The sequence below is a fragment of the Centrocercus urophasianus genome, unplaced genomic scaffold, assembly GCF_019232065.1.
Source record: "Centrocercus urophasianus isolate 14NV4802_14NV808 unplaced genomic scaffold, USGS_Curo_1.0 seq_16, whole genome shotgun sequence".
NCBI lineage: Eukaryota > Metazoa > Chordata > Aves > Galliformes > Phasianidae > Centrocercus > Centrocercus urophasianus.
In genome coordinates this window covers 35,113,011-35,138,537 of record NW_024884711.1, presented here as the reverse complement: position 1 = coordinate 35,138,537, position 25,527 = coordinate 35,113,011, and the positions used below count along the sequence as shown (strand labels likewise).

Below are 25,527 nucleotides of genomic sequence, written 5' to 3'. Positions count from 1 at the left end.
ACCCACGCGGCCGCCCCGCAGCCCCCGCGGCCGCCGCTGCAGCAGCGGCAACAGCAGCAGCCCCGGGCGGCCTCCGCTAAGCGGTTCCGGTTCAGGCGGGCGGTGACGCCTCTGCGCCGGGCAGGCGGCGGTAGCGGAGTCGTGCCGCGTGTGTGCGGGTCTGCCCGCGCCTCGACCGCCCGCGGTACTGAGTGGGGCGCGGAGGGCCCGGGTCCGCAGCTCTCAGGTGTCCCCGTATCGCAGCGCGGCTGTGCGCGGCTGTACGCAACGTGGGAGCGTGGCTGTGTACCGCGGCGTGTCGTGGAGAGCAGCCCCCGCCCGGCGGGGCGCCGGCTGCTGCTCGCTCTGAGGCGCTCAGCTGGCGGGAGTCTGAGGGCCGCCCCTCCGCTGCCGCTGCCCGGGGGGCGACCCTGGCGGCGGCGTTCCTCTTTCCGCCGCCGGCCGGCTCCCGCGCTCCGTGTCACTTCGGGGCTGGGCCCAAACGCGGCTGCAGCGCTGTCAGCCCAGCGGCGTGCCTGTGTGCAGTGCCGGGGCGGCTCTCGCTGCCGGTCCCCGGGTCCTTAGGAATCCTCTGAGGACACCCCTACGAATAGCTGTGTTCGGGGCTTTCCCAGCCAAACCCATGTTGGGTGTCAGTGTAAGACTGAAGATGGAGACCGTGGATGATAGCTCCTTAGCTTTTTTAATATTTTCTTTTTTTTTTCCTTTTATCTCCACAATCTAAGCAAATCTCATGACTACTGGAGGTCTGAGTCATGGCAGTCTAATGATTACACCAATAACTTCTGAACAGAAAAGCGTTTGTGTATTTATAAAAAATGCATCAGCTTTTCTCGTGATATCTGATGTTCTTGTAAGATCTGCTCAAGGGAGATAACAACACACAAGGCTCTAGGGTTATCCTTTCAGTCACGCATTGCAAAGAAAAAAAAATGTTAGTTTTCAGCTAGCTTCAATATGTTCTTGATGTGAATGTACTCTAGTGGGTGCAAACCAAAGTAGTAAAGAAATATTTCTTCTTAGAACTGTTGAGCATGGGCTCCTGTCACTAATTTTGCAGTACCTTAAACAGGGATGTGGAGAGGCCCTCTGCATCTGAGTAATACAAGCATGTGCAGCATCTTCTACTTCAGTGCCTGCTGCAGTTTGCCTCCCAACAAAAGCACATTCAGGATTTGCTGGTGCTCTGCTTCACAAGAACCATCGTGTACAGGATGTAGCATCCCACTACTGAGTAATTCACTGCTGCTGGGCATGCCCTGCTCTCAGACCAGGCCTTGCCATAAGCTCTGCTCACCTCACAGAGATGCTTAAATAAATCTCTGGTGGGCATCAGCAGCAACCAGGAAATTTCAAACACAATTTTGTCAGAATGAAATCTTAGAATATAAAATGGAATAATGGAATAAAATGGAATAATAAAGTTTGCCGCATCTCACTAGGGCTGGAGAGACTTCTGTGGAATAATTCCTCACTTTCCTGCCTCTTATCAAACACGATAAGCTAGACAAGATATTTCCTTCATTGCAAAGAACTGTTTAAACCAAGTATTCTAAAGATAGATGTTACAAATGTTTCTAAATACGAAATATTTAAAACCTGTGGTCATCAGTTGTGGCCATGTAGTCACTATGTAGCAACCTATTTTCTTTCTTGCAGTCATTTTTTCTGAATTTCTCATGTACCTTTACTCCTCCTTTCATCCCAAGACCTTGCTGAAGAACATTCTAATGACAAAGGTGCTACAGTACATATTTACGGATAAGGACAAACAAAGAAATGCCTTTCTGGAGTAATGGTCTTGTATAGTTTTCTAAGAGCTGAGATAAGTAGATAGATGAAGTACATCAGGAAAGCATGTTTGGTTTTTGACTTCTTTATTAGAGCTATATCCAGTATATAATGTGAATTATTAGTTGATAAATGTTGGTACAGTAAAGCAAGAACTGTTTGCTGTACATTACTGACTTGCTTAGATGTAATGTGCCTCTAAACACTGTTTGTTTTTATTTGCCTAGAGACCATTCTGAAGTTTAAGATTATGCATTTGTCTGAATTTTTCCTCCTGAGGAGCTTTATGCAGCATCTGAGGAATACTATAAAGCATGTAAAACTCAGGCCAAGACTGAGCTACCTCATCACTGAGGTACCTGTGTTTACAACGGGTTAGCTCCTGCATAAAGACATTTTTAAATCTGTAGCATCTTCACTATGCAGAAGACAATGTACTTTTATAAATTAAATGTTAATGATGTGACTCATTAAACGTTGCTCTTGAAATCTTCTTGGTACATCATCAAAAACTGTACATTATTCAAACCAGCAGATGCAGATTACTGTTTTGCTTAGATGCAGTTTCTATCTATTTGGGATACAAAGAAATGATAAATGTTATTTATCACCAAACTACTTTCTGCTTGCAAACCTAATGATACTGGAAGCACAGGTTTAAAAAAATCCATTAAAATAAACAATTGGTGATATCTGGAGCTTTGACTCTGGTTATCTTTCATACGCACACAGAAATTTGTCATGCAATACCTTCCCCACACTGCCACCTAATGTTTAGTAGGAGTCCTACTAATACTTAAGACTAAGTCTAAAATGCTGTTTTGCCGAATTTACCACAGAGTTAATCATTGTATGGGATTTTAAGCAAAAACTTTAAATAAACGTCTGTGTACAACATGAACAGTGATCTGGCTGGTCAACTCAATCATGACCTATACTCTGTTAATTGTAATACCTACATTTATTTTGCCTGTAATACTAACATCCAAATCAACTAGAATGGCAGTGATGAACAGCCGAGGGATATTAGTTATCAACTCTGATAATATTATTTATTATTACTTATGTTCATTATTGTAATTCCAAATCCAGTGGCAGCAAAACTATTTTGATTCCGACCCAACCAAGATGGCAGAATCTTTTACTGTGTTCCTCAGGAGAATACATTGCCGTATCATGTCTCAGTCTTCACTCAGATGTTCACCCTTATGGAGTGCAAGGACTGATCCCGTGGTACGTTTCCCCTTTGCTTAGCTGTTGATTCTTCGAGGATTAAGGCAGTCTTCTCTTTCTTGGAGTAATCCAGTGCTTGCCAAAAAACATCCTTTCAGCCATCTCACAAGCTAACTGAAGTCCTTCCAGTGCCTACTCCAACCATTATGCTGTCAACAGAGGCAGCCGGACGTTTCAGTGGTACGTGGCAAAATGATCCTGCAGTGACTGCTCACAGCAAAGACACCAAGACTTAGCAAGATTAATGTAATATATGGAGCTACTGCTTAGTGTGACCCAACTTAAAATATTCACATTGCATATCAACTGAAGTGAGCTCTTTGGTGAATAGCGCTTCTGTTTCTTAGAAAGTAAGCAGTGTTTTTGAATCAGAGGGAAACATGTAATGAGTAAATCATTATTTCTTTTGAATACAAGGGAAAGAATTCAGGCTACCTGCCTCGTGCTTTTAACTCCTGTGCATAAATTAGGATGCTAATCTCCTGCCAGCCACTGAGAAGCTACTATTCTAAGCAGGAATTCAGAGTATAAAGTCAGTGTCCTGACCTGAAGTACATGAACAATAGAGGATCCCATCTGTTTTCATTTACTTCACAAAACGAAGTAGGTGATTCAGAGATGAAGGTGATACACCCAAGAGCAGGTGTCAGAAAACTTCCCTAAATGTACATAGCCCAGATAGGTGTATGTTGTTGCCAATTCTCTCACTGGCTTGGAATTACCACAGAAATGAGCAGTTTCCCCCAGTTAGGGAAAGGTTGATCATTGTTTTGGTTGAAGCATTTTAAAGACATACTGAAATTTTTACACATACCTAACCATTTGTAATTTTTGTTATTTCTTCAGGGATAGAACAAGATCTGAACATGGAAGCAGCCAGAAACCCACACATTATGCATGAGGGAACATCTACGATACAGCACAGAGCTGCTGTTTAGCAAATGAAGAAGCAGTAAGCAAGCAAACTGTACCAGGGAAGCTTTTGCACTGTGGGGGAAGGCACAGGCAATTGGATTTAACCATCTGGGTGGAATTTGACTGGATTAGCTTTGGCACAATTTCACATACTCTTAATTCATTAGTGAATGGAGTAACTATATTGGAAAACTACTGGGGAAAAACAACATTGCCTCTGATACCACTGTCACAGCAGACAGAGCACAATCCCATACAGTCTCTCTCTGTTTTTCTCTCTTCATTGTCTCCGAGGCTAGTTTTTTTTGTGCCAGTGTGTGTCTTCCCATATCAGGATTGGCTGCCATCCCTTGGTCTGAGATCCTGGCATGTGCAGAGCAATAATTACCCAATAGTATGGCTTGATGACTACTAGGAAGGGTGGGAATGCTCCCTCCTGAACAATAAAACCTCTTGTATAGAAAAGCCTAACAAAACAAAACAAAATAATGTGTAAAAATGGGTAGTGTTGCCACAAAGCACTTTGCCAGCTGGAGAGTCTATTCCAAGTATGAATAAGAGGCTACTGTGTTTCACTCTGCTTGTGAAAGATCCAATTCTATTCTATAAAGAGGTATCTGTTAATGTTTTCTGATTTCATACAGGTCTAGGCAATTTAACTCCTTTCATTTCAGTGAAGTTGCTCCTCGTTTCTGCAAAGAGAAAAATCTGAACCTGGACCAGAAATTTGGGTGAGCATATTCAGACAGAACTGTTTTCTCTCAAGTTGATATTAAATATATATTAAAAAAAAAGAAGAAAAAGAAGAAGAAAAAACGACAAACTTTCATCTGCTTCTCACTGCAAGCAGTTTTGCATTTCAGTCTCGGCAGTTTGCACTTAAAAATATCTGTGCAGTAATGAGCTATTACATGTTAATATACAAGGGATTTAAGTGTTCAGAAGTACAGCTCACTGGAAAAGCATGTGTCAGCACATACATATGGTTGGGATGAGCACTTTCTATGAAGGAAAACATCAGGGAAGCTTTAGCCTACAGCTCTCTAGAAGATCAACCTTTTTAACGCAAGGAACAGAGAGCTGTGTTTGAAGAAATTATATAAACATAAGTTAAAGATTTCAGAGACAGTGAGCCAAGCTGAATATTGTGAACTACAGAGACTGATCTCAAGAATTGCCCATGTGAAACATTCTCAAAAGTATTACCTATGTATCTATCTTCAGTTGAAAATAGGCCTTCCCCATTTAATTTTAAAATCAAGAGGTGAAACAAAAAAGGTAAAAAATTCTCTGTATGAAAATTAAAGCTCCTGAAATGTCCAGGTTTTCAACGAATTGTCTGGGCATAAGCCTCTGTTGATTTTTAGCAGGTTACTGTGTATCCACGAATTGTGGATAGCTGTAGGAATACATTAAGAATTATATGGGTGCTTAAGATCATCCTCCTCAAGAAAAATCCCCTATGCATATGCCTGGAAAATACAGAAAATAGAAGCATGGAGAAGAGAACCATAAATTAATGCATTTAACAAAAGAACAACAGATGCATCACTTAGAGTGTGTACTTCATATTTTGTTCAACTTTCTCAAACCCTGCATGGATTAGACAGTACCCTTTCCTTTGAAAAATAACGTAAAATTAAAAACTGCTCAACTAAATGGAGCAAGATTTTTATTTTATTTTCTATTTGAACGATGAATTCTGTGCACTCTCAATGAACATTGATATCAGTGTCCTTTTGAGTAGAAAGGCTGGTCTACAGAACTACTAAGAAAATGACTTCTATTATGATTTTCAAAGTGCTTTCCTCCTCACTGAAAAGGTACCAAATACCAGTGGAATTAAAAGTGAGGCTCCTGCATGGAAATTCAAGAATTTTCCTCAAACACAGGAAAAGACAGCATGTCTTTTAGAATCAGTTTCCATTTCCACAGATGAAAAAGGAAGAGACGGCTGCCTCCTTGAGCCAGGCAAAGCTTGCTTTGGTTTTGTTTCTGCTGCTATTAGCAAGGTATTGGTGAGATACATCATAAGTGATCTGAAGGGAAAGCTTAAAATGTATTCTGCCATAAATCCTTCTGCTTTTTCATGTACTAAACTTTACGTAATCACGGAGATAGCAGCACTCTTTGCTTTATTTTTGAGAGTAACAACCCACTGATTTGCACACATTCAGGGAATCCGAATTCACTTTTCTGCTCCACTGTAGACTGTGTGCAGGACTTTCAAAAATACCTTCATCATTTCTTAGATCTCTTTCAGTAAAACAGCAGTAACATCTGTTTCAAAGGGTATTTGTAAGTCTAAAACTTGGAAATAGCAAGATGTTCATATATTACAGAAAAGGAAAACAAATAAATAAAATGATTAGATTACTGTCCTCATAGATACTATACCCTACTGTGTTATTCCTGATGTGCACACTGATATTGCTTGATGCAGACAGTGCCTGTACCCAACATTAATCATGAAACAGACTCCTGTATGTTGTAGCACATTCTGCCTATTAACTCTGCTGTCATCATCACTCAACGAGAAGATGCATCAATTGATTGCAGAAATGCCAATGTGAGAATGTAAGTTCATAGGTTAAAAAAAAGTCGTATTTTCTCTATAAATAGAGTCAGTATAAATCACCAGAGCCTGCAATACGGGCTTGGGAAAATTAATCACTGACCTACAAACACTTCCCACTGGATGTCTGTGAATCCGTTTCACAGAGTGAAAAGTGACAAAAAGTAAAGCTGATAATGAACAGGACCATATGGTAAAATGAAGAATAGACTATCCTAAAAAAGTGAAATAAAACCAAGAAGTTACAAAAACACAGTAATACTATTGTTCAATTGTCCTAAACAGTGAAATATTGAAATGACTCCTTCACAGTTAATTTTTAATACAAGTGCAGTAACACTTTTCAAACTCTTTAGAAGTGAATATGTATTTTCACCACCCTGCAGTCGAGAAGAGTTTATCATCTTCCACAGCACCTAGAAATCCACGGTTAAACAGGAAACTCAGCGCAGCGATATCTACAGGAAATTGCTGACTAATATTGGCAACAATCTGGTCAGCTTGAATTATACTTCCCATTTATGAGAATGTAATTAATGAAGACAGCTTTATCTCGAATAAAGTTCTATCTTTTTGCCTTTCCTTGCAAGTTAATGCTACCCTTTTCTGGAGCTGCTCAGCTAATATTTTTCCAAATGCCTTCTCCTAGAAGAGCTCTATTCTTTATCAAATATCACTGAAGCTGTGCCACAGGACACTAAATGCATACATTAGAACAGGTATTTTCTCTGGCCAAGATCACTGCAGTGTAGTTTAGGATGTGTCACTGTTCTAAAAAAAAACAACTGATTTGGTGATGAGTTTGTTCCTCTACTGTAAAGCCACTTAACTGAAAGGGATTTAGAAATATTAGAATTTTACATTCCATGAACATTGAACTGACACATACTTGGACAATTTTTTAAGTACTAATGAGGCACGTGAAAGCATATTATAAAATATGACTAAAAATTATACTTTTTACAGTATGCTTGTCTCAAAATGTAGAAGACAGACCTCCTCAAAACTGTTCTTAAAAACAGACAAGCAATCTGTATAACACAGGACAGAATATCCATATAGAAGCACATGCACATTTCATTACAGAACTTCTAAGATAGCAAGATCTATTCATTAAATTTAAAAAGCACAATTAAAAAGGCTTCTTTTGTTTCTGCAATGGGTGAGTTACATGAATTGCAGAATTTGGTACAAAATTACAAAGCAAAACTCTTTGGAACGATTTGGCAGTTCATATGTTCACGGATGCCCCTTATAACTTGAAAGCTGTTTAAATGCAGTGTTGGAACTGTATGTGTTTGAATGATACACGTTTGCTTATACAATTATTCAACTCGAGTCCATAACCTCAACGTTCATTATCTTTGTCCATAGTAATGTCACTAAGATTCATCTCTCTGTTTAAACATATTGGCATATCTGTAACAATAACACAGTATTTTCTCTGTTTCATAATTTTCCCTATTATTCACACTGAGACATGTTAAGAATTTGTAACTTGTATGGGACTCATAGACAAGGCATGCGTAATTGTGGTGGCTACTATTTCTAATGAGATACATGTTGGCCTAGTGGTTTGGTTTAGGGTTGGAACTTTTATACATTACTTTGTTGGAAAATGCTAACATTTTCTATTATTTATCTGGAGTGTCACAGCTCACAGACTCTTCCAGTTTGACCCATACTGCTGATCACATGCACGCCCATTGACAGAAAGATGTCAAAAAAAAAAAAAAAGTCATAAAAATAAAAGAACTGCAGAACCAGCATCCATAAGCACCAAGTGTCACACTGCAAGCCTCCTACTTTCATACAGGCTTAAGCAGTAAATGTACTAGGGGCCCTATAGAACACCACATCACTAAAAACTGAATCACTAAGTCAGTCACTATGGAGAACCCCAACAACCCTACAGCTTTGGCCAGACCTAACCTGAGCAGAATTAAGCAGGGCTATCCACCCCCTGATCTTTATCAATTACTGCTCAGTCTTAACATGTCTCTATTTCTTAAGAATATTTCTCCATTTTGCTTCTTTTTTTTTCCTATTTTTTATTTTTCAAGGACAGCCTAAGAATGACGTGACCAGATTCTGATGGCACAAAACCTAACCTGACTGTGGAACAAACACACTCAAACACTTGGTCTGAACAAACACAGACCCCGTCTCTCTCTCAACCTTGGAGAGGCCTGAAACAGAAAAGTACTGCACAACTTGGATTCCTGTTTTTCATGATAGCCCTATAAAAGATGTAAGACCAACCAACAATAGAACACTGCTCCCAGCTGAAGCTCCTGCATGTAAAGATGTGCGTTGTTCACTCAGCATTGAGCTCAGCAGAACTCCAGCGTGATTTACACAATTTGCTTTGAAAGGTAATCATCCCCAAACGTAGCACAGGAAATTCAAGCGAAAAAAGGCATCAGGAATTCAGCTCTGATGTACGATTTAGAGGTGAGTCATCCAATAACTTGATGAAATTGGATGGATACTAGAGGAACTAGTTTGAAGGCTCATAGATTTAAGATTCTGCCTTGCCCTATTTAGACTGTCTTATCCATGTATTGTCCATTTACAGATAACATCATTAACATATGATGCCATAACGCACTTCCTGCAAGTTAATTGTTGTTTATGAAGTCAGTCTCCAAGAAAAGGACATTGCGTTCATCTTATTCAGCACATTTTAAGAGATAGGAAAAGCCGTAAACCAGACCCACTTGGTGTCTTCAGGTCAGAAGAAGCCAACAGAAGGTACCACAGGGAAGTCTAATGTTGTTACATCCATTCTGGGGTTGCATCCTCTCAGACTGTAAGTGAAAAGCTTTCATGGCACTGTATGCTTGCTTCGGAGCATTTTTTTTTTCTTTATAGGAGAGACAAAGCATTAGTCCATTACAAACCAAATGTGATTTTAAGCCAGACACAGCAGGAGGCAGCTGTCTTTGTCACTAACAAATTTCTTCTATAAAACAGATAAAATCATCGCCAAAGAAAGTTTAGAGTTGCAGATGGTTTGCATGTACAGACAGATTTTGTTGGTGGGGTTTTCAGAGAGGACTGTACGTACCTCTTTCTCTTGGGCAATGAAGGAGCTCACTTTCTTAAACTATCATCATCACCATTTCCACTGCAATCTCACTAAGTAGCTTGGAGTCCTATATTTAATGCAAATATTTTGTAATCCTATTATGTATTTCATTTAATTTATTTTACCAACATCTAACTTATTTTCATGGAGAATTTCATACCGGTCTATTTGAACAAACTGATTTGTATTTCTGCATCCATATATCCTGGCCATCACCCATTAAAAGACTTTGCTATCATTCCTAATACTGCAAATCAATTCAATTCCAATCTGCTAGAACACATACGTGAGCAGCATGGGAAGGTGCAAAGGAAAACACATAGAAACTGCAAGAGAACAAGGCAATCTCTGGACTCCAGCCCGGACTGCATAGGTCATAGAAAACTGCAGAAGCAGCATCCATAACTTAACAGTAAGCAAAGAATTTTTTGAGCGTTACTGGAAAAATAGAACACAAACATTTAAAGATTTAAAGGATAATAAAGAGGCTTCTGTCTGCACAGAGAAGTAATCACATGTCCAAAGGCTGCCAGCAGCAGTGGCAAGTGGTGCTGCAAACAAGGACAAAAATAGCTTCAAACGCTTTCAGATCTGTACTGATTATTAATTCATGTAATTCATGTGAATAACACAACTTTTGACATTGTCATCTGAATCCAAATAAACTATAAAACTATTTGGGTTAAATGAGAAACTGAGGAACTTTATTGCCATATACAATTTGTACACTGTGCAACGTTACTTTTAAACCTCCCTCCCTAACAAAAAAATCTTGAAGAATCTTGGTTTTTGTTGGTTTTGTAAGGGGTTTTTTGTTTGTTTGTTTTTACAGGGAGATCTTTTCACAGGTAACAATAAATTCTGTTACACACCAAACGTTGGGGTAGGATGCACCCCCACTAACTTTAGTTATTGGGAAGTTAGTCCTCTTCTCTCCTCTCAGTTTGTACATTCAGTGCAAGGAACTGCACTTCACATGAGAATTCCAGACTCCGAAAGTTATGGACTGCACTTCAGAAAATCTCCCTGTTACTTCACTGAAACAGATTGATAATTGGACTACCTCAATTTTGGATGAGTATATTTTGATAATAGCAAGTATCACCTGATATATTAGCTATGTTACCTGTATTTTAGCATGTATTTTATTTTACATTATACTGGTGAAGACTCAGAGCCATTGTGCTTGTAGATTTCACTCATTTGATAGTTTAGTTTCCTGATCAAGCCTGTAATGGAAAACCATGCTGCTGTTTTTACATTTCTCTATACTTTAATAAGTTACTTTGATATCAGAAATTCCACTGTTTCACTTTTGCTGGGCATCTGTCCAACATCCTACATAAGAAACATTTTAAAAGTGGCTTGTAACCATTGTGCTGGCCTGTAAGGTCTCTAACTGACTCATATTTTACTCCATATATACATAATTTCTCTCATTCAATTACATAATGTTTGACTGATTTGTAATGATTTATTTTGTATACTAAGATTTTTTCTTAGGGTAATTCAGGTAAGTAAAATGAAACCAACATCCTAACCAAAACTTAAGTTTATGTTGCCACTTCCAATGATTTCTTCCTCTGTCCTAAATATATCAAGTCTTCATACAGCTCACAATAAACGCACATGAGCCCTAGTTTTAGTTTCTTAAAATTTCAGCAGCGGTAAGCATTTGAATGCAAATTTTTACATAGTCTGCTGCAAATCAGTTCTTTCAGACTCATTACAGACTGCCTACAAGGCTTGAACTTACTATTTAGAAAACCTTTACAGGGGCTGGAGGGGTGGATAAAGAAATGCTCTGGCATCAATAAATGTCTTCTGTGAAACTACAGAGCATGGCCTCAGTGTTTGTATTATGAAGATGCCCGTTTTGCTGAGAGGAAGTTTCTCCTATACCCTCCAATTTCAGCTTATGTCTTTACTTTACATCTGGACACTTGAAAAAGCTCTCTGCGACCTCCCATTCATCAAGCACGTAAGATGAAGCATGACAAACCTCACTGCCAAAGGCAGAAGCAGACCACCTTACTCAGGAAATTCGAACTTACACGTTAGCATCTAGAGCCATCTGGGTCATTAAATTCTACTACAACAGCCATCATAGTAATCTTTAAAAAAGAAACTAAAAGGAACCGATAGGAAGAGATGCCTCCAGCAATGAGAGCAACTTTTAAAAGCTTCCTTGTAATTGGCTTTAGGCAAATATCAAGTAGAAAGCAGAGGTTCCATTGTCAAAGATTTATTAAGGGGAAGTGGTAGAAGTGTAACACAGCTGTGACCTGACACCTGCAGACACCGCTGTGCGTAGCTGTAATAGTCCTTACCCTTCTCCCCTCCCTTGTTCTGGATTAGGACAGTGAGACCTCTGCTGTTAGTAGGAGCGAAGAGCACAGCTGTGTTATGAGTGAAAATCCATTTCCAATCCTTAGGACACTAATGGTAGATGCAGGAGACCAAGAGGAAAGTGTAAGCATTTCTAGAGCTAAAATGTTGGGCAAAGAAATGGAGCAATTGTTTCTTTCCTTCAGGAAAGGTAGCATGTACAGAATGGCTTTGTGTGTGAAACTGCCTGATCTACTTCAACAGTGAAAGATGATGCTCAGCATTTGCTTGAGCATGGTTTTTTTAACCTCCAAAATACTTTAAATCCAGGGAACAGACATACATCCAGATCTAATGCTGGCTAAATGAGCTACGCTGAAAACAACTGGGACAGCAACTCAACTTCATGGGTTTTGCAGTCTTTTAGTACAGTGACAGTAGATATCAACCTCAACTAGGATCTCAACTAAAACTTTCAGACGACTTTTTTGTGAGTTAACCTTACATTTATGACTGGAAATTACATGGTATTCACAACTGCTTTGTCAATTAGATTATTTAAATGAATCTCTTAATAACAACCATTCAGAAACCATGTCATCTTTTTGTTTCATGCACATTATCTTACCACACCACACAGAAATGCACTTGCTGTTCCACAGCTTGAGATCAAAACTCATGTATGTAGCTCATTCTCTTTAATAAGGTTTAAAAAACTAAAAAGTAAAAAATCATTTAGAATCTGTTTAGGCCTCAAAGGAGCGCTGGGAAAACTTCACAGTTCTGTATAACCTGAGCATACAGAGAGCCTCATGGAGATGGGATGATGTGACCATAGGAATTGTCTGTATTCATGGCTGTTATGCAGAAGTCAACAACTAGGATCAGTTAAGAGCAATCTATTCGGCCTTCCTTCATCACTGCCTTTATCTTCTTCCATTTTTTGTATTCCTTTTTTTAATACCTCCTCTTTTCCTGTTCCCAGAATTATCTTTCCATTTGCCCAGACTACCGTGCACTAAAATGGAAACGAAGTTACTCTTTTTTACCCTCATACTATTATGTTTCAAAATGTGCTTGTTTATTATATTTCATTTTCCCAGTTCAGAACTAGAAGCTGCTCTGCTTCAACAGCAGAATTTGCAACACTGATTATATATTTAGATAACATTCCATGATTATTAGACTGAATGTAACCAAGAACAAATTACCATTTTAGCTTTCATTTAATGAGACTAACAGTCAGAAAGACTCTAGAAGTTGAAAATTTGTCAATACAGAATTTTTACATACTAAAAGACTACCTAATTATTCTCTTGAGTTGTTGTTCTCAACCACAGAACACTTTTTACTGTAGTAAGCCTCACTCACCTTCCCTCCTCCCCCCACAAACACCTGGATACAAGAAGCTTCCTATTCCTGTAATGCTTTTTGACAGCTTCATTCTTTGGCAATGAAGTACAGACACACATACTCCACAAGGTGTCAGCCTAAAACAGCTGAAAAAACCCAATAGCCTCTGTTTCCAGCTCTGACCCAAAAGATCAGCTAAATCTGCACTGGGCATCTAACAGGGCACCCTACCAAACTTTCTCTATTCAAAGCTATTTCAATGCAACACTATAAGGACAATGGGTACTTTTTCTTCTAAGTGTATCAGTACTAGGTGATCTTAGATCTTTTCCAACCTTAAAGATTCTACGATTACCAAGTCAGTTTATTTTACTTAATTACTTGCCTAGCTGAAGTTTATACAATTGTCACAAACTGTTTAAATGCGGGAGAGCAATCAGGAAGTATTTAATCAGGGTAAATTTCCTTGCTTCTTTACAAAGCCAACTCTAGTTTGCCAAAGATGACCTTTAGACACAGATGCTTTGCAGACCTAAGTTGTTAATGTCTTTATTAAAAAAAAAAAAAGCTTTGTTTACAAACATGTTTTACTTTTGAACACATATGTGGTATTCCACAGAATCTGAGTATCTCCCCAAAATAGAAATGATTGTCAGCAATAAGACTAATAGCATTACAGTTCACCTGCAATCAGTGGATTAGTTCTCTGCAATCTAAGAAGGAAGAAAACTCCAATTAGATTTTCTTATATCCAACACAGCTTACTTTGCAGCTTTTCTTTCATTAGGTCCATGAACAGCATCTGCCTTCTTCGGCAGCCACCTGTTTTCAGGGAACTTCTGAGACATCCTCGAGGCATTTGTTAAATTGAAATGGACCATCACATTCAAAGCATACTGGAAGAAATCAGACACAAACATGAGTGCTAGCACTAGACGAATATCTCAAAGAAATGAAAGACATTTAGGAGAAAGGACAAAGAGCATATGGAACAGATCTGTATCAGCTACAGCTCATAATTTACACTTGATTCTAGAAAAGAAACTGGAAACAATTTGAACTGTTAATGATTCTCATATTATGCTCCATACAGGAGAACTCTGATCCTGCCCAAACCACCTATGTTCTTACACTGAAGAAAAAAGACCCAAGCAAAAAAGATCTAATGTGCAAATTGACAACATCTGTCTTACTCTGTAATACTGCAGCTTTCCAACACTTCATTCACTCTCCTGTTTTTCCCCCTTCTCTCTGTTCATATTTTACATCAATTCTGTTCCTAGTAGACAAGCCTCAGAAAAAAAAAAAGCTAAATAAGTCATGCTTCAAATGAGAGAAGCAGGAGAAAGTCTACTTTGAAGTTCTCAAAGATTTTAGTTGGCTATTTGTGTCAAGAAGGCTGCAGTTCCAAGCCCAGTTCCGGACCTTTGAAGCAACTGACAGCCTCAGAAGTGAAGAGGCAGGTACGTAAGAACTCAGGTATTTTCTTCTTTGTACAGCAGCTGACAAAATTCTGAAAGCTTTTTATGTACAGCTAACATCTTTGCAAATTTGATTCTTCAAAACTCAAACATCAACCCAAACACACACTGAATTCAAAAGCATTCACACATCTCTCCCTACTGCAAGACTTAAAGAAAACTAGAAACTTGATAAAGACCTTGCCAAAATAAATAAATAAGCTTTACAGGAGTAGCTGCTGGATAGAACAACAGGTCTTAGTCTTCTATTATTCTTATTAGACACTGCCTTTTTCCAGGTGGAACTTACATTGTTATACATTCATATCAATCAGAGACTTCTTCCTACCTCGTTTTCCTTACAGACTGGTCTTGTTAAACAACCCTGGTGCAGGTTGTACCTGGTATGATTCAGCCACGTTTGAAAAAAATTCAATAAAATCATAAAAAGCAAATCCACTGAAGGCCAAATTCAAGACCATTTCAAGTCGTACACTTGAAACAACAAAGTAAAAACAATAGCTTGGCTAGTTACCGAGACTCCTGAACTGGGACATTTTTATAGTTATTCCATTCACAAGACATATTAATCACAGCTGACTACACGGATGGCGCTATTACAGGAGAGGAAAAAACTCTGCAGTTATCGTAACAAAGACACTTCCTCTTCTGGTTTTTCCATTCAAGTCATACATAATACAATGAAGTTATTTTTTCCTTAGTCTAGAATTCAGCTCTCGCATTATTCTGTCTCTCCGCAGCTTCGTGCACACAGACACCTGCTTTGTAATATGCAAAATGATAAAGAAAAACAAAAACCCAGAAACTTAAGCAAAAGGATTAGAAAAGATTCATTGGATATAGAAGAATAAAGTGATTTTTTGCTACCTGGCATTGCCAGTCTGCCCTGAAGTTAATTATTGCATTTTCTTCAGCTTTTAAGCCCAAACTCAAACTAGTATAACTTCTGCAGGAATAAATCACTGCCATGCCTCATCTAGAAGAGCCTCATAGCACCTTAAAAGTTCTCAATTAAATGAAGTCTGTTACCCCAAAAGAACATATTTTATATGGGAATGTTGACAACTAAAATGCAGCTATTTCTATTAGCTGCATAGATAGCTGATAGCTCAGCATCAGCACTCAACACTTTCTTGTCACATACACAACCAAGCACAAAACCTGAAGTGAGAAGGACTATTGCAACATGAGGCAACCCAAAACAGCTGCTGCTTTCTTTGAAGTGATCCTCCATTTAGAAGAAGCATCACATTGGATTTTGCTATCACACCAGTCTGTAGGCCAACAGTGCAAATCAGCATTGCTTTGAAAATGGAGGGAAATCCACAGATAAATAAGGGAGGGATGACAAAGCATGCAGTCTCTAGGCTTTATCAGTGCAAGGAGATACTTGCACTGCAAACAGATCTTGCAAAATCCATGGGGAGGAACAACTCAAAATAAATAAATAAAAACTGTAAGCCCACACCTACACACACAATATGCTGATTTTAATTCCAATTTTCCCAACTCACAACAGCTCAAGCAAGCCAAGAGAGCTCTGCCATGAAGCCTAGAGATTTCTAACTCTGTTCACCCGCCTCCCTGTTCAGATGTGGAAGAACACAGCTGTGACTCAGAACTCTAGCATAAGAGGAAGCTGACTACTGCATTCCTCATCACGTACCTGCCCAGGAGGTTGAAGACATTCTTGAACACAGCATTTCCCCCAAGTAACAAGAAATTATATTTGAAAAAATATTCACGTATATTTGTGTGTACTTTCCTATAAAGTAAAAGCAGGTTATCCAGTTGTCTCAAATAAATTTGCAAACAGTTGCATGGATTCAGCAAGGTAAAATAGTTCTGTACTACAGAAATATGACCTTGTTACAGAAAAATAAATCAATTATTTTGAATCTTTTTAATTGGTACAGGAGAAAAAAAAAAAAATATCGGACTGATAATTTACAGCTTGGACAACACTCAAAATCTCTCGTTATAAAGTCAGGCTCACGTCTCAGGACAAAGGGCAATGGGCACAAACCAGCTGCCACAAGAGCTTCTGGAGTGCCCTTGTCTGGAGATACTTAAAACCCACTTGGGAGCTTTTCTGTGTAAGATACTATAGGGAACCTGCTTAGCAGGGGGCTGGACTCGATGACCTCCAGTGGTCCCTCCCAATCCCTCAATTCTGTAATAATACTGTGCCCAAAGGGCCTTTCTCCTGTACCCCACCAAGCCCTTGAATTCACAGATCTCAATTAGGATCGGATTCCAACAGAAATTACAGTGGCATCCAGAGCTCAGAGCCATGTTTTCATTAGGGAGTTAGGCTCCTCCCCTACTTATCCTACAAGACAGCAGGCTATGATGTAAGACAAGACTGAACACATCTCCAGTTGCTATTTGTACACTCTTAGCAACCTCTTTTTTTCCTGGAAATGGGAAACAGCTATAAAATCTACAAATCGTATGGCAGGAGACAGAAGGTCGTTTCTGATCTTTTGGTCAAGGCATGCTTTGAAAGGAGTCTCCCTTATTAGCAGTGAAATCTTCCAGGATGAGAAATCTTCCTGAGAATCCTGAGATGGATTCTCAGATAAGGAGGTAATTAAATGATCTTTGGTACAGAAGAGGACAGTAGATACTTCTAACTCAGGTTAGCACAAAGTCAGACTTAGCTAGCTTGCTTTTTATTGCATCAGAATGGATTATAATATTAAAATAATTCTGAATTAATATCAAATTTGGTGAGAATTGTCATACGTTGTACACTATCTGGTTGTCACAGGAACAATACCTATTCAACTAAAATCTGAGGCACTGGAAACCTGAAATAATTCAGGCAGCTCAACATACAAATAACTCCCAGCTTCAAAAACTGCATTGGGGCAAACTGTTACTCATTAAAGAGTTTCATCATTAAACGGACGGGCATTCGCGCTGCTGAAGGAGCCAAAGTAGGCACGAGGGGTCCTGGATGCCTCCTCTGAGAAGTACAAAAAGATGAAAAAGCAGCTGAAGCAAACTGAAATCCTTTGTTGCTATTTTTCCTCTGCTACCAAGGAGTAACTTGGCAGTTTTAGAGCAAAGTCTCTGAATGAAAGTAAGCAACCCACTTTCTTTGTTATGCTCCATGTTGTACACAATACTTTGCTTTAATCATTTACAGCTGGAATATCTGGAAACTCAAAATAGCGTGTAACTCAACAATCACCAACAGCTGTTGTACACAAAGGGATGGCTTGACTTACAGGTATGCTATTTCAGAAGCCAAAGTTAAATTTCGGGGAAGAAAAATTTTAAACAGATCTTTTACTTCATGTTTTCTAAACAGACTTCTGTAAATTTAACTTAGCTGGCAACTGCCGTCCTGACTGTAAGGTTATAGATAAGACATGGAAAACAAACGCCTAAAATTGCTCTAAGTTCAGCCCACTGAGAAAAGGACAAAAGAATGTGGGTTTTTTTTCTGGACAAAGTTGTTTTTAGAAACAAGTTCACATGAATCCAGATAAAAATTACTGATATACTTCAAGTATTCAAATCCACTGGACTCAAGCACGCTTTCCTATGCTGCTGTGCAACGACAAAGTACTTAAGAGATCTAATCTTCCTTCCAGTCTCTTTCTTCCTCTCAACCTGATTCAGCAGAGAACTGCAGAATTAAAATGAGGATAGAGGGCAAGTCCTGGTACTCATGTGAACCACAACCGTCATGGATATTGTGTTTCCTTACAATCTGAACTCATTCATAAACCCTACCATACATCCTAACACTGCAATTGCTTCGACACAGATCCAGCAGTCCCTTCTCACATAAGAATTTGGTATTGTTGCTCTGACAAATGCCAGAAGTATTTAGAGCTCACCTTCAAATCTTCCTTTAGCCTCAGGGAACTCTAGAAGTTTTCATTGCGTATTTCTTAACACAAAACTGGAAGTACTGCTAAGTACTCTACTTTTCCAGTGTTGATTTGACAACAGATCCCTGGCATTTGTGCAGGCCTTCCTTTGCTCATTTGAGAGTTGATTTCCAACACCACAAGATGCACCTTGGTTCTAATTTACCAAACACAAATATTCTTACTTACCAACAAACTCGTGCATTCTCACATAGAAATACAGAAGTGTTTTGGTAATTCTGATAACGCCAATAATTTATCAGGCCAAATTACTTAAAATGAAAGAAGCATGCATCAAATATTTTTTTTCCTAGCTGTAGTCCAAATGAGCCAGGTTTTCTGCAGTGGACTTTTTGGAAACAGGATACTTTTCCCTGGTACAGATAAATAAATGAAATGGAATTTCCAGAATGACCTAACTCACACCGAGAACAACTAAGTTCAGCTTACTTATTGACAGAGCCTTCTTCTCAGCTCCCCTGAAGAACTTATTTAAATAAAAAACACATATTAATTGTTTTAAAAGCATTAGCAAAGAAATTACTGTAGACCACAAAGATATGAAGTAGATGCCAAAGTTTTCTTCCAGTTAGTTTCCAAATTCCTTCAGAGAGTCAGGAACAAGGCCTACCTGTAACAGAAAACAGATTCTAGTGATAGAGCCACAATAAACAATTTGTCGGACACTTCTGTGGAGACTAGAGGCTACAACACAGACCTGTAACAGCCTGTACTCATCCTATCCTCCATCTTCAACAGAAACATTGACCCTTGCACTGACTTTAGTGCTGAGGATGAGTCTCCACAGTGAAACAGCTATTCCACATTTTCCTTCATTTTGGTTCCAGACCTGAAGCAGAGCCCATGGGTCCAAAAGCCAGTCAGCTTCCTTCTTAAATCAACTGCTGTAGCCACAAGAAAAGACAGATACTACCTGTTCGTACAGATCATCTCGAAGTACCCAACAGGATTTTCTAAGGGTTTTGAGAAAGTTATCCTGTTTATTTCAAGTAATTTGGGAAAGTGCCAGAAAACAAGATTTAAAGTAAAAAAGTATATACATACCCCTACACACACCCCAAGCAGTATGAAGAAGAAATGGGTTAAAAGTCAGTTTCAATTAAGTGAAGAAATCTTAGTGACTTCAGTAACGGCAGAATTCCTTCCCCCTGCTTCAAAGCATGCACTTCCCATTCAAGCAGGAACTCTAAGCACTGGCAATGGTGCTGCCAGTTCTAGCAAAGCTCCCGAAGAATCTGCTCATAGAATGTATAGGCCATCAAGCATCAGATTATTTCTGAAATGAACAAAAACTCGGAAACAATTGACAACTGTTTACAGCTGGAACACCACATTTACCAAACCTGTGATCCGGCTTAAGCATAATTTTATTTGAAAAAGAAAGATCAGCTGTCACCTATATATTATTCCGGAACCCCGTAAATCAGCAGATAGCTACTCTTTATTGGAAAGCTTCCATCCTTAAGTCACCTTTATTTCCCCTTGGTACTTTGCAGAAAGTGTAAAAAGAACTACACCATCAGTCTTCAGTATAGGTAACTGCTACAACTGTCCAGAATCTAAATTATTCAGGATGGAAAATCAAGTTTTTACACATAGGCTTCTAATAAACCAGATGTTTCACAGACTACAGAAAATATAAGTGAACAGCCACCACGTAACAGACGTTCTCAGATACCTGCAATATACTTAGCATCATGTCAGGGAATTTCTGTTCTCTTCCTCCCCCTCCAAACTCTCACAGGTTTAAAAGCATCACCAATAACCAGATGTTTAAAGGAAATCAGACACTACACAGGTTAAACAACATCATTCTATTAAAAACTATCTTTAGCCATGGCACTCAGTGATAGCAATACAATACTTTTTCTTTCCACAAAGCAACTAATATAAAAATATGTCATAAAATCATTTGTAGACCAGTTTGCTAATACATACATGTAATCATAACATTCTTTTATAAACTCTTTCCTGAGATACCTTGAGTTATTTGATTTTTCTCATATTACCGGATGCATTATCTTTGATTCATTTGAAACAGCTGCAAAATAGTTTTCATGTGCTGAACGCTAGCAGTACACGTAAAAAGTAGCATGTAAATATATGGCAAAGAAACAGCTCTTAGAAATTATGGTTTTTTTCACTTAGATTTTTTTTTGTTTGTTTAAACCATTTGGCTCCTTGGGAGGTGGAAGGGTGGAACGTGGAAAACCTGTAAGCAGAGCTATGAATTGACAAAAAGCAGGAAAGCATTTCAGGAATGTTGGAAGTTGGAATATAATATAAATGACACAGAGAAAGCCATAATTCATATTGGCCTTGTATTGCCTTATAAAGCAACCGGACATATTTTAGGTCAGTTCACAGTATAATAAATATTTTTACTAATCTGCTTTGGAAGAGCAAATGTCTTTAAGGGTTTCAAGCTCCTCTATAAGTTTCTGGTTCTGAACTTCTAGCACTGCAACACGACTCTCCAGACATTTTATGTATTCTTTCTTCCGACGTCGACATTCTTTAGCAGCTTCCCTGCAAAAAGCAGAAGTAAAAAGTGCAAACAACAAGCCATTTGCATGCTATTAGAAAGCTCAGCAGAGTAGGGAGACTACATTTGAATTCCAAATTTTGGAGCATCTCCCAAATAAGTCTGAAAACATTAAGCAAAAGTGGGGTTCCACAAGGGCCTCAAGTGTCACTTTCTCAAGTTCATATGGCAATCTGTAGAATTGCTTCCTCTCATGCCTTGATTAAAGTTCATAATAGACAAGGTCCAAATGAAAGACAGTTATTCTGCTTTATGACAATAAAGATCTTTGAGGGCCTTGAGTTCCTCAATGAGAGTCTTGTTTTGGTTTTCAAGCACAGCCACACGATTTTCAAGACATTTGACATATTCTTTCTTCTTTCTGCGACATTCTCTGGCAGCTTCCCTGGAACCAATACAAGGCAAATGACTACAGGAACAGCCACAGTATGGCAAAGACTGGATAAATGAAATTACCTGCAATCCAATTGGTTCCACAATAACAAAAACAACCACCACCACCTCCACCAACTGTTGGATTGCACAAACAGAACAGCACATAACAGCCATAAGCAACAGCGTGGTTAAAATGCAATTCAAAACCATGAAAACAACTGGAAACAAATTCCATCACCAAACACAATAATGGAATTAACGCACTGAAGAACTGAGAAAAGCACAATAAATGATGACATAATGACCTGAACTGTAGGACACAAGACCAAAAGCAGCATTTTCTTTTGCAGTCACACTCCATTCTGTGTGTTTATCAGGACCACGACCTCCGCATTCAAACTCTTACATTCAAACCCAAAGAATTTACTTTCAGAAAACACAAATTGAACAACACTCTCCAGATGAAAAGCTAGATGCCACATTTTAAAACATGCTGTAGTTTTTGACCATAATGCAGCAATCTACAGTAGAATTCCAAGTAGCTACAGTATGCCAGCATTTTGAACTGTCCACATCAGTGACTTTGTTGTCGGCAAATGGCAGCCCAGAGCCATTCCCATAGCTCCACTCAGAACTCTGTTAAGTCAATGACTTTAAATAGTATTTTTAGAACAAGGACTACAGACTTCAGACAGTATTTTCAGAAGCATGTCTTAAGACAGTATTCAATTATAGAACAAATTTTATAGGCAATGGGATTCCACTCCTTAAATGTTTTGGAACTACTCAAATCGCCAAACTGTGAGAACAGAACTTTGCAGTAAAGTTATTTTCAGAGACAGAATAGAGACTAGTTTTAAAAACAAAATGGAAAAACAAAGGGGAGCATAACAACGCAGCAATCTCTGTGAGAAATTTTAAGAACAGGCATGAGAGCAAAGCAATACCATGAATTCAATCATAAGGCAAGTGGCTATTCAACGTACTAGAGAACTGCATAGCAAGCTACTTTTTCCTGAGGCATTAACCTCATTTCCAGTGATAGAAGTGGCTATGCATTTAAAAAAGGGAGAAAGCCCCCTAACAAAAATAAGCAGATAAAGGCAGTTATATAACAACAGATAGTCACAGCATATAGTTAATTACATGCCAACTAATTAAAATATATACAGCCACTCCACACAATATTCTAAATGACAGGAGCACTGTATAGTAACTTATCTGAGGCAGGTATATAGAAAATTCTACAATTATCATCAAGTTACAGCCTGAGTCTTCCTCACAGCATTATAGACAGCTGCTAAAGAGATTCTCAGATATTGTTCTTACCAGTTCTTCCCTGGGATGTTGCAAGAGAAGCATGCCCATAACAGTCATTTTATTGTCAGTAGGGAAACATGTCTTTCAACAATAAGTATACATCTGGATCATTACAAATATGACCACTAATGGACAACATCAACACTGATTTTTGAAATACCATAAAATTAAAGACTAAAAATCCATGTAGGTAAGACCAATATTCATCAGTCCTATAAACACATGGAATGATTCACAAAGAATTTCTTTGTCAATCACAGACAGGGCTTGTGACTTTAAGAAAAAACATTATTAGAATGTGAATTTATTAGTTCTGTTTTTGTTATTTTAGGGTCCTACTTTCCCGACAGCAGCTATTAATGAGGTGCTCTTACCTATTTTTCATAAGCCGCAGCTCTCTCTTGCGCGTTGCCTCTTCTGCCAGTTGCTGAGGACTATGCAGAGCCCCTGGTGAGGCTGCCATTACCACTCCCTGAGGTAAGTTAGTAGTGGGAGTCCGAAGCTGGTAGGATGGCATGTCTCCAGTGGCAGCTGTATTAAAGAATCACATGTAAAACTTTATGGCAAAAAAACTACGCATAAGCCTCTCTAGAAAGAAGACATTTCTGTTGATGAGTTACCCGTGATCCCTACTACATGAATTATCTCACAGGCCTGTAGCATCACAACTACATGCATTATCCTACTAGCTTTCATTTCTATACTCTAAATGAATCATCTAAACTGATCTAGCATGTGGTCCCACCAACCAGAACGAAGCTTGTCAAAGCTTCCATGTGGCTCTTCGCAAGCGACACAGGGAAAAGTGTTAGAGAAATGCTGTCTGAGCATTCACTCTAATTTCCTTTGGTAAAATTCTACAAAAAGATGGTCCTTCTGGTGCAGCCACAGAGGGTAATACGCTATGGCTGTCCTTCAACAGCTGACACAGGAGTCAGCTTTCTCCTCTTCTTAGACAGCACCAGACCTACCAGCAAACTGGCATCTCTCGGAAAACTGGTGAGAGCTGCTGTTGCCAGAATGAAAAGGAACATACGTGCATAGTGAACAGGAGCACATTCTTTGAGAACCACAAATGGGATGCCCAGGCACCAGCAGGCAAGAAAAAGGAGTGGCTGTTACACAGGAAGAGATGTAGCCATGCAGTAAAGGAGAGTGCAAAAGTTCACCCCTGAGCCTGCCAATTTTGAGCTCTCCCATGCTAAACATAGATCTGAAATCTCATCTGCAATTCAGAACCGATACCTTTCTGATATACGCACCTCATTTCTATATTTCTAAAACACTTTGCTGCTATACTATGTGTTTCAACTTTCAAGCACTGAATCCTAAGCGCCTGTCTGGACTGACGTAGGAAAAAAAAATAAAAAATATATTCCCCCCCTAAAATTTTAAGCAAGTATTTGCCCATTCAACTCCTAAGTAATTTGTATCATCAAATAACACAACATCCACTTCTGTCATAAAAACAATTCAATATGAAGAACAATTTCAGGGGCTGCTATACTCATTACATACTTAAAGCACCAGCAAAATACATTGCAAAAATAAAATCATAGAATCACAGAAAGGCTTTGGTTGGAAATGACATTAAACATCAATTAGCTCCAACCCCCTGCTGTAGGCAGACAAAAACAGTTTGTGGGAGGCTGGCAGGCAGAGCAGTAAAGCAACATAATAGAACATCAGGAGAAAAAAAAAGAACCAAATCCAAATCCTCAACTTAAAAGTGCATATATCTATATACTATTCATCTATTAAAGTTTGTGCACTGTGTTGAATCGCAGCCACATCTCAAACCCCTCCACCAGCTTCAGCACTCTGCTCCCCCCTCACAGCCCTGCAGGTCGCAGGGCACAGAGCTGCCAGCTCAGCTGCAGCAGGGAGCTGATCTGCTGGGGCTGGGCAGGGAAAGAACTCAGTGGAGGACAGCCTTGGAGCACGGCCCAGCAGCCTTGGTCTTCTCACATATCACCAAATGAATTAACCCTTGGTTTGAGTTCTTCCCATCTGCTAGCAGCCCCAGCTATGTTAATGAGATATAACTTCAGCTTGGTATTATCAAAAACAGAATTTTATAGTGTCTCTAGGCTTACTGGCCACATTACATGCATTTCATAAACACTACCGGAAGAACTACTTTTCTCTATCTTCAAAAAGAGGAAGAAAAAACAAGATTATCTTGGCTCACATTAAAAATTCAAGCAAAGCATTTTGTAGATGAAATCACGGGGAAATACCCATTACCCAGGTCACCTCCACCTGGCAGCACCAGCTGCTTTGCTGCCTGCACCTGATCTCCCCTCAGATGTTTGCCAACAGCACTTGCTGCTGTGAGAAGGACTCTGCAATAAAGTACCTACTGCACACTCAAAAAATCCCTATCTCAGCTGAGATCAGCAAGCATAAAGTAAGCAACAACACAGTGCATCAGTAGTTTGACCAGCTTCCAAAGTGCCCAGCCCTGCCTAACAACTGCCTCGCATATGAATCTCCAAGTGTAGTAACATAATAATTTTGGTGCTACAGACCACCACAGTAACATCTGTTTCACAAGGAACTAACTGATATTATTGCTAAGCAATTATTTCTAATTCTGCAAAACTTTTTGT

The 25,527-nt window shown here is 39.0% G+C and overlaps 1 protein-coding gene across 9 annotated transcripts in view; it reads right to left on the bottom strand.

Moving 5' to 3' along the window:
* Positions 1-1,860: 1,860 nt before the first annotated feature.
* The window catches only part of CREM (cAMP responsive element modulator), a 50,075-nt gene continuing 26,408 nt past the window's right edge, over positions 1,861-25,527 (bottom strand). For 6 of the 9 annotated variants that reach the window (XM_042817221.1, XM_042817214.1, XM_042817216.1 and 3 more), the window contains 2 exons: positions 23,290-23,446; positions 21,240-21,605 (listed from right to left, as the gene is read on the bottom strand). In XM_042817221.1, coding sequence (XP_042673155.1) covers positions 21,461-21,605; positions 23,290-23,446 — 302 coding nt within the window. In that variant the 3' untranslated portion in view covers positions 21,240-21,460. Of the gene's footprint in view, positions 14,183-20,474; positions 21,205-21,239; positions 21,606-23,289; positions 23,447-25,527 lie in introns of those variants that run through there. The other 3 variants (XM_042817215.1, XM_042817220.1, XM_042817217.1) reach the window with 2 other exon arrangements.